This window comes from Medicago sativa, chromosome 2 (assembly GCF_051527215.1).
Source record: "Medicago sativa cultivar Bolivia chromosome 2, Bolivia_mono, whole genome shotgun sequence".
NCBI lineage: Eukaryota > Viridiplantae > Streptophyta > Magnoliopsida > Fabales > Fabaceae > Medicago > Medicago sativa.
Window position 1 is genome coordinate 63,391,074 of NC_140750.1, and position 10,495 is coordinate 63,401,568.

Sequence of the window (10,495 nt, forward strand, 5' to 3'; positions counted from 1 at the left end):
TATATCATCAAACTACTAACTCGGTTTCAAATTATATGTCGATCTAACAATGTCACATATATTAAGAAATGCAATTAACGCTGAATAGAAAAGAGTAATTATGAGTTATTTTACAAAAATATCTTTCATTGATGATATGTAAATCATAAATTAAAATATGATTCAAAAAAATAAAGTAATAAACAGTAAATGTTTTTTTTTTGGTCAGGTAGTCTAGTGGCTAGAATTCACCTTATAAGGTGAATAAGTGGGGTGTCCGGGGTTCGAACCCCGGCCCCTGCATATAATAATGAATTGTCCTACCAACTGAGCTAGGCTCACGGGACATAATAGAAAAATATTATTTTCTCTGTTTCATTCATATACTTTTTATAATGTGTGAAATGATCAAATAGATCAATTATTTTGGGACGGAGGTAGTGCCGATCAGAACGAATTTTCCTATGCATAATTAACATTGTAGTGATTTTCATCTCAAAAATTTTTAGACAAAGTTCCACATACTTGATAAAGAGATCAAGAGTTAAATCTGATGTCTACCAAGTCAACACACTAGAAATAAAAAATAAAGTCGTTTTCACACCATTCGAGCAGTGTAAAAGCTTTGATTAATATATAGAGTTGTAGATGTTATTTTCAGATCATACTAGTGCCATTGAAATTATAACATCAGCTTCTCAAATGCTTTGAAGATTTCATAACCCGATTCCAACGTTTAGTGGACCAAAATATCCTCCAAGTAAGAAAATAGTCAAAATAAAATGTTGAACAATATTCAAACTTTGAACTATATTTTGAGTTTTAGGATGAGAGTAGGTCCATCTGAGAGCTAAATCAATGCTTACAATTCCTATGAAGAACTTGAGTCAAAATTATATGGCTTTGTGTTAACTATAGAGTCACCGTGAGTTTAGCTGAATTGGTAGGGACATTGTATAATATATGCCGAGGTTGGAGTTCGAATTTTGGATACCTCACTTCTCCACATTTAAAATATGTGAGCTCCAGCTACTAGACAAATATTACAAAAAAAAAGAGACCAAGTATAGATTAATGTTTTTTGACTCATACATGTTATGAAGAAGTTGAGTAAAAATTGAACTATCATTGATGTAAGAGGGTTACACATTTTAATATTTTTTTGACTCATAATTTAGTTTTCTTTTTCTTACTGATGAATTCGGGTGAAAATGTTCAATCTTAATATCTTTATTTTTTTTACAAGAAAGGAAATCAAAACTGAATTGAATTCTCCCAACATTAAAAGAAAAACTATTTGCTCCTAGAAAAGTCAATGAGCTTGCTGTGAACGTTCCGTCCAAAACAAAAAACTTGCTATGCACGTTATTCATGCTATAGTTTCAAACTATATATAACTTTATACAACAATTGAAAGAAAAACATCTTAAACCATATCAATCAAGATCCAAACAAAAAACTATCTCTAATCCCTCTCAAAAGAAACTATCTTTAATCTTTGTTTTGATCTTTTGCCGGATTCGAATTTACTGCAGTAAGATCGCAACAATGTTCGATAGCAAGACACTTTTGCTTATATTAGTGATCGAAGGGTGTATGTGATTAGTGTTTGATTCATAGCTTATGCGTATGGAAAAAAATTTGATGCGAAGGAAGAGCCTACCTGCGCCCTAGATGTTTTTAATGGAGATTAATCATTGTTAAGCAGCGGTAGAAACTTTATACTAATATTATGGAAAAAAAAATGCACTACTGTGTGCAGGCAAACAACAAATGGAACACACAAGCCACTCAAAAAATCTAACAACACTATAACTCTAAAGTACATGACATTTGCAATAGACCACATTCCATGATTACAAATTATATCCACATGAAATCTCCACACTCAATCACACCGATCCAACGGCCACAATCTCCCTCAAATCACAAAACAACATGAGGCAACACAAATGCTTATGACCCATAACAACTATAAAATAGAAATGATAGTTATACTAAAAATTCTAAATAACATGCTACTAAAAGATAAAGTAGAATTAAACTAATCGCCTAAAATTATTCCATCATAATTTATTCTAAAATTAATTCCAACGTGTTATTACTCTAAAAAAAACTAATCTCTAATTATAATCCATCAATACTCCTTATTTTACTTTTTTTGAGGAAACTCCTTATTTTACTTATTTTAAGTATCGTATCACATGGTTCAAAAATCAAAATAAATAAATAAACCAATCAAGAAAGGAGTCCTAATTTCCACCTCCTTTCTCCTATGCTACTACTACAAGTACAAATTTGCCTTCTTTTTTATTTTCAATAAAGCATAACATTGACAAAGTAGGCACAAATTATTTTTTATTTTCAATAAAGCATAACATTGACAAAGTAGGCACAAATTAAAAAAGACCATCCTTTTATGCGATTGTGGCCCATCATTGAAGGAAAGAATCAAAATTGTTACATAATTGAGTTCGGCAGATTAAATTGAGTTCGGCAGGTTATTGAATCAAGACAGACATAACTATTCAATAATTAAAAACAAAGGATTGAAAAAGAAGAAGTACTTGATCTTGAATGATTAAAAAAGAAGTTTCAACACAAAGGGACAACTTTAAAAAGTGGACAGAGTCTCTATGGTTTCCATTTCTAGAATATAACTAGCTCATAACACTTTATCTTTGTTTCTTTGCATATTTGCTCTTTCAAAATCATACAGCTCACAAGGGACCTCTCATATACGGCTACCTCCTGCATCATAATTACAATAAGATGTTTGATATACACCTAAAAAGATTAATAGATAAGAGAGAATGATATGATAGATGTTATAGATAAGTATTTTATTTTTTTTGAAGAATTAAAAACGGTGTATATTAACACAGTTAGAGACGCCTCTTTAATACAAGGTGTGCCAAAAAGGTCGCTCAAATTACAAAATGTCTGTCAAATGATTACATAAAAGTCTGATAGCCGATACCCAAACAAGACCACCATTGCTGACTACCATATACAAAAGTGACATTTTTAGCCTTCAACCATCAGTAAGAATGAAATTTTACCTTATCTATGAGCTATCTAACGGAAGTGTGAATGTTATTAAATATTCTATTATTACGTTCTTTCCACACTAGCCAAACACAAAGGAGCCAAAGTAACTGGAGAAACGATCGACGAGTCGTCAAGCCTCCGAGATAATTAGTAAACTGGAAAAAATGAGCGTGGAGATTTTGATGATCAACTCCTGAAACACCAATCCAAGACCGAACTTGCTATGCACGTTATTCATGCTATAGTTTCAAACTATATATAACTTATACAACAATTGAAAGAAAAACATCTTAAACCATATCAATCAAGATCCAAACAAAAAACTATCTCTAATCCCTCTCAAAAGAAACTATCTTTAATCTTTGTTCTGATCTTTTGCCGGATTCGAATTTACTGCAGTAAGATCGCAGCAATGTTCGATAGCAAGACACTTTTATCTGCAATGGCCTCAATTGTGCTTGTGCGAAACATCACAAATGAAGTCATTCCTCATGAGATCCTAAACTTTGTACAATCGGGACTTCATCATGTTTTTCGCCAATTCTCAGCGCAGTTTACAATAGTCATCGATGAATTTCAAGGGATGGCAAAAAACCAAGTTTTTGAGGCTGCAGAAACCTATCTAGGAACTAAAGCAACTGTCTCAACAGAAAGAGTTAAAGTAAGCAAATCTCATGATCATAAAAAGCTTTCATTCAATATTGATAGAGGTGAAGAAGTGAGTGATGAATTTGAAGGTATTAGAGTAAAGTGGAAATTAATATGCATACAAGAAGATGGATCACGAACTCGACATAATGATGTAAATTCCTCACCCGTGTCAGAAATTCGATCCTATGAACTAACTTTTCACAAAAAACATAAGAACAAGATCTTCGATTCATATTTGCCTTATGTGATGGAGATAGCTAAACAAATTAAACAAGGAAACATGGCTATCAAGATTCACTCAAATGACTATGGTTGCTGGAGCCATGAACCTGTCAATTTCAACCATCCAATGAGTTTCAACACTCTTGCAATTGATGAAGAGCTTCGAAGGGAAATTATGAACGATTTGGACAATTTTGTCAAAGCCAAAGAATTTTATGGAAGAACAGGGAAAGCTTGGCAACGCGGTTACTTGTTGTATGGTCCACCTGGTACTGGAAAGTCTAGCTTGATTGCAGCCATGGCTAACTATCTCAACTATGATATCTATGACTTGGATCTCACTGATGTAGGGGATAATAAGACCTTGAAGCAACTTATCATTGGTATTTCCAACCGTTCTATACTTGTGATAGAGGATATTGATTGCACTATAAATTTGTAGAACCGAGAAGAAGATAAAGACGTGCTTGATAATGCACACAATAAGGTATGTATTTCTCTTCAAAATATATCTATCATTCATCTTTGAGTTTCATTAGTACGAAAATGCCAAAGAGATGCATAAAACTAGAAAATCTTTTGATGTATATGACTTGAACCTAGTTTAGATTCATATAATTCATGATAGTCATAATTTAGTGAATAAGTTTTGGTCCAATTGCTAAGGATGTGACTCATTCTGCACGAGGGCATAATATGTAAACTAAAATATTATGTAAGGACTACTTGAATCAAGCGACGTCATATTCTTTTGTTCATGTCAAATGTTTTTTATTGGAAAAATTTATAATGACGACATAATTTTAAACTAAAATGTTTGTTTCAAAATTTCAACAGGTGACACTTTCAGGACTATTGAATGCAGTAGATGGTCTTTGGTCATGCTGTGGAGAAGAACACATAATTGTTTTCACAACAAATCACAAAGACAGGCTTGATCCTGCTCTATTAAGGCCTGGTAGAATGGACAAGCAAATTCACTTGTCATATTGCAACTTTTCTGCTTTTAAGCAATTGGTTTTGAACTACCTTTGCATTACTGAACATGAACTCTTTGAAAAGATTGAACAGCTTCTAGGAGAAGTTCAAGTTACTCCAGCTGAAATTGCAGAAGAGTTAACAAAGGATGTTGATGCTACAGAATGCTTACAAGACCTTATCAAATTCCTCCAAGCCAAGAAAATGATCAAAGAAGACATTAAGAATGAAGAAAATGTCAAAGAAGAAAATGAACTAGGCAGCTATGAAGCAGGGACTCCGGCGGACTCCGACACGGGCTCCAACACGAACACATGACATGACACTGACACGAACACGTCGGCACAACTAATGTAAAGAAACATAGAACACCGAAACCGCTACCTAAACTGCTAGAGAGCAAACAAAAGATTTTGTTGGGACGTTTTAATTACTTTACTTGGATTTAGGTTGTTGCTCTAAAGCAGCTTCCTCAATTTGATTTATGAGCTAATTCTCATGCTCTAGTTCCATGATTTCAAATTGCAGTCATTAACTGTAATTGCTTCTTTTTGGTGCTAAGTACAATTATGTTTATATGACATGATATATGTGGGAGCAAAAACTGAAGTGAACCTCGTGCACCAATTATCCAATCCTGGACCCTATTTGGATAAACAATTTTATTTAGTGCTCATATAGCATAATGATTATGTATGACCTATTTTTATAACAAAAGATAAAATAAAATAACTTTTTAAATCTTAGTTATAAACCGTTTTTATGAGCTATTGATGGCCTTTTGCCAAGTGTAGCAAAACGTCGTCCAAGTAACGAAAAGAATAAGTTAGTTTCCACAGGGATTGTTTAATGGAAAATGCTATTTATCTAGAAAAATAGCATCAAGAATTTTTCAAGACACATGTGGCAAGTTTTAATTGCATGATTTATTTGTCCACTTCCTATTTTTTAGCCACACCTCCTTGAATTGTGGAAAATAGTGCATTGTGATTGGCTACTCTTTATTCTTGAAGAATTCTTGATGTTTTTTTTCTTGATAAATAGCATTGCTCTTGTTTAATTTCTACATAGCAATTAATCAATAATTATAAACAAGAACAATCGAGTTTCTATGTTCACAACAATTTAACAAAATAAACCAAGACCAATCTCTTGGCTTAATGTCCAGTTTATCTAATACAACACTCTATTATCTTTGGTGAAAACTAATGTTATAAAAAGTTTAATTGAACGTCAATTTCCTAGTCACACTGATTAACTTCCTATGTCTAGATCAATTAACGAGATAACACTATATCTAGTTCCATTTACAATCACGAGTGTTAAGAATGAATTGTCTCTTAAAATCAATTTAGAGTTGATTAGGCAATGAAAAACATTAGGAAAATGTTAACGAGCACCCCGGAACACTCTTTAAGCACCTAAAGTGGTAAGTTTTATGAAAATTTGTTCATTTATTGCATTAGGAACAATTAATGCATGCAATGAGGATGACAAAAATCTTCAATCTTGTTGCCAAGTGTTGAATTCACCAATTTAGCGCATCGTTCATTGTACTTAGCTGACTTGGCAGTTCTTGATTGGTTCATGTGTGCATCGCACATGCTGGTACGCGTGTCTACCAAAAGTAGAATCCTTTTTTATGGTGCAACATGTGCGTCAGAGTATAATGCACCTCGTGCATGAGTTTTCGTAAAAAGATGTGAGTCCTTATAGGTGAACCACCTTATGTGGCAAACACCCATTGACCTCCACACCAAAATGCGACACATGGCAGCCTTTTATTGTGTGATTCCAAAAAAAAAAACAGAGAAACAATCAACTCTCTTCCTCCATCCTCTCCTCCACCGACCACCACCTCCGGCCACTCACCCGCCACAGCCATCGTCACCACAAATGTCACCGCCTTCCTCAAACGTCACCAGAAACAGTGAAACGTTACCGCCGTCCATCAGAAACCAATACAGCCACCATCCTCACCCTCAAAAACCGGCAATCGTGTCTGAAAATTCATAAAACAGACCCAGAAACGGCGACGGTGACCATGTCCAGAAACGGCGACGGCGACCATGTCCTGAAAACCCAGAACCACCACCGTCGTTCCCATCTTCGATTTCACCACCACCGTTCTCAACTCCTTCATCCTTTTTCTCCTCCCCGTCGCCGTTTACAACACCTCACCAATAACGACGCCACCGTCTTTTACCCTCGGATCTCACCCCACCACCACCGTTCTTACCTTCATATCTCAGAGGAAGAGGAAGAGGGAAGATTGTGTGGTTGTGAGAAGAGGCAGAGCATCGGATATGGCGGTGAACAGAGAAGAGGAAGAGGAGAAGATTGTGTGGTTGTGAGTGAAACTACCAAACTATCCCTATCGTGTGAAATTACCAAACTACCTCTGCCACATCAGCAGTGGTACAAAGGGGTGTATATTGAGAGTGGTCTATGTATCTTTTTCCAAAGATCTTGCACTTCATTTCTTTGGCTCTTCAAGGAGAATAAACCTTTGACTTGCCTTTGGAATTTGAGATAGAGTTACCTTATGTAGTCTGGACTTCATTTCTTTACCTCTGTAACATCCACATAGCATTTGAAATGGCATGGATGGACCATACTATGTGACTTATAATAGTTGACTTGACCGATCAACAACATCTTACTCAACACTGTTCAAGTCATGCAAACTCGGTTCGTCTTCACTCAACACTTGTTTGGTTGTTCAAGTCATGTTAGTCTACTCCTCTTCACTCAACCGTCAACACTAGTTTGATTGTTCAAGTCATACCAGCTCAGTTCAGGGGCGGATCTAGACATTTGATATTGGTGTGACAAAACTTTCAAAGCAACTATATATATTAACAAAGTAGACCACTGACATTTTAAACAGTATAACAAAATGGTTTGGGTGAGAGCATTTTAACATGGTGTTAAAGGTTCGATTCCCTACAACACCCTTTTTATTAATATTAATAATTTTAAAAAAATTCAATATAGCTTAAAAAAAATTCAATACAGCAAAAATTCAATACAGTAACTTGGCAGGAGTTGAACACAAGTCATACAAATCATCCATCAAGCATAAACCGTTAGGCCAAGAGAGAAACCTACCCTGGCTCAGTTCGTCCTCACCAGGGCCGGCCCTGGTGAAGCGCAACAAGGCCCTTGGCACAGGGCCTCACACTTAGAGGGGCTTCCAAATAAAATAAAAAACAAAAAAAACTTGTACCCACGGACAGAACCCGTCACTAAATGTCATTTTTTTCATAGGTAAAAAAGTCAGAAAGACAAAAATTTTGCTGTCAATTTTGCAGTGTCCATAAGTAAATGTCTATTTATCTGTAGGTAAAGGTCATATGTGAACCATTGCTCATATATTAACTACAACTTAATTGTCTATCACTATAAATAGTGTTGGATTATTTTTTCAATTCATTTTAAATGAAAATTGTCAAGTCTGTAACCGGGCCTCCGAATTGTCGGGGACGACCCTGGTCCTCACCCAACACTGGTTTGACTGTTCAAGTGACATGAACCATGCCAAGCTCACCCCAAATTAAGTTATGCTGCTAAACTTGTTGTGGTCCCAATTCAACCTACGCATACTTTGATACCATGTGTCTTGTACGAATAGTCAACGTAACGTCTCTGAAAGCGTGTCTCAACTTCACGCGCCCTATACAGAAGAGTTGTAGTCTAGTCCACGCTCAGTTGTACTCGAAACAGACAACCAACAATATAACACTATTATAAACAACTTTTTTTAAAGCTATAATTGATAACTGAAAAAATCAGGCCAAAATCATTTATTCCCTTTATATTTAATAACTAGCGTTGAGACGTTTGTCTTATTTTTTATTGTGCTAATACGTATAAATTATGAACAATGTTTTTTTATGCAATTTTGATTTTGATTAAAATTTTAGGTATAATTATTTTGCACTTTCATATTGTAACAACCCATATCTTTCAAAAAAAAAAATATTGTCACAACCCATTGTAATCATTTTCAATGACAACAAAAATATAATAAATATAATATAAATTCTTATATTTTTGAATAATGTCAATAATAATATTCTTATTGGTAAATTTGTTGAAGTGTATAACTGAAAGTGAAAAATTATCCCAAAGCATGTATTCTCTACACCCTCCGATCACTATTATAAGCAAAAATTAATATTTTAGATTCATTTATTAAATAATAAGTTATATGATCTATAATAAAGATCATATGCACCATTAATTGAATGAATCTAAAATATTGATTTTTGTTTATAATTTATAAGAGTGGCCGAAGGGTGATATAAATATAAATTTGAGTCACGAATTGCTTTTCAAACTGAAATCATCTGAAATCATTGTATTTATTTTCCACAAGTCAAAAAGACTGTGTGTAGATATACTTTGACAAGGTACTATAATTATTCGTTGTCATTGCAACAACACAAATTCTCTCTTACACATGTGCCGCCTTTCTTCCCAAAAGACCTTTCTTCACTCCCAAAAGACCTTTCTTCACAATTATCATCACATATTTGTATGTTATCTCGACATGGGTCTAAGATAAAGCAATACTTCTTTGGAGCAGGTGGTGTTGCAGAGCCTCTTCCTCCTACAATCAATAGAATGTACTCCCTCCGTTTCAAAATGAGTGTCGTTTTAGCCAAAAAAAATTGTTTCAAAACGAATGTCGCTTTCAGTTTCCAATGCAATAATGACTTTTTCTTTTCAATTGTACCCTTCAATTAATACTATGTTACACTACTTCCAAAGTATTATTTTTTCTTTAATGAAAAACAAACCAATAGTTGATTAGGATAATTTGGTAAAATTGCTATGACATTTGACTACTTTATTCCATTCCTTAATATGTGTGCAATTGGCTAAAACGACACTCATTTTGAAACGGAGGGAGTAATATATTACGTCCTTTTTTTTTTACTGGTTGTCTAACATTAATTAAAAACTTTTAAACATGTCAAACATTGTACATACTAAATAGAAAAACATATATTGTCAATATTTTTATAAGAAGCGTATATTCTCAACATTAGAACATGATTTTCATTTCGATCTCTTTTGTAGAAATGATTATTATATTATAATTCTAAAAAAGGTGCATGAAAAATAGATAATGAATAAGTAAATTTGTTACCTGGACACAAAACATAAACAATGCATAGAACTGAAATGAAAAAGTGCACACGGTTAATGCTAGTTGCCATGTTCTCTTGAATGATGAATAAAAAAACAATGCCCATGAGAAGCTATTTATTGAGTGTTCTAGGAAAATTAATTTTTTCTTTTTTAGGGACAGGAAAATTGATTATTAAATTATTATTTCTAGTCAAACATATTAATTAGTATGTTTCATATATATGCATATATTAAATTATATTTTAATTGTAATAAATTTGAAGTCAATATTTTGAAATTAAATATTTTTGTATTAATAAATATTATTAAAGTTTTTTGACTAAAAATATTATTAAAATTAATGAGTATTCTAGATAAATAAATATTTTTATTTTTCTTGGCATAAATACATAATTCTTTGTATAAAAAACAATCTATTGACTGTTCTAGATAAATAAATATTTTGAAGTTAAAT

General features: G+C 33.4%; 1 protein-coding gene, 1 long non-coding RNA gene and 1 pseudogene across 3 annotated transcripts; 2 read left to right on the plus strand and 1 right to left on the minus strand.

Annotated features, from left to right (window-relative positions):
- The first annotated feature begins 3,211 nt into the window (after positions 1-3,211).
- On the plus strand, positions 3,212-5,516 carry LOC146949578 (AAA-ATPase At3g50940 pseudogene; annotated as a pseudogene). The gene is made up of 2 exons (XR_015027322.1): positions 3,212-4,390; positions 4,741-5,516. The product of XR_015027322.1 is annotated as an AAA-ATPase At3g50940 pseudogene (transcript).
- On the plus strand, positions 4,717-5,199 carry LOC146949579 (P-loop containing nucleoside triphosphate hydrolases superfamily protein). The gene has a single exon (XM_085748536.1). It carries the CDS (start codon positions 4,717-4,719, stop codon positions 5,197-5,199), a length of 483 nt encoding a protein of 160 aa, XP_085604662.1.
- A 3,699-nt stretch (positions 5,517-9,215) lies between the features above and the next one.
- Positions 9,216-10,145, minus strand: LOC146949580 (uncharacterized). Its single transcript, XR_015027323.1, has 2 exons — positions 10,040-10,145; positions 9,216-9,496 (listed from the first exon to the last, which is right to left on the minus strand). It is a non-coding gene; the product is annotated as an uncharacterized LOC146949580 (long non-coding RNA).
- Between the last annotated feature and the right edge of the window lie 350 nt (positions 10,146-10,495).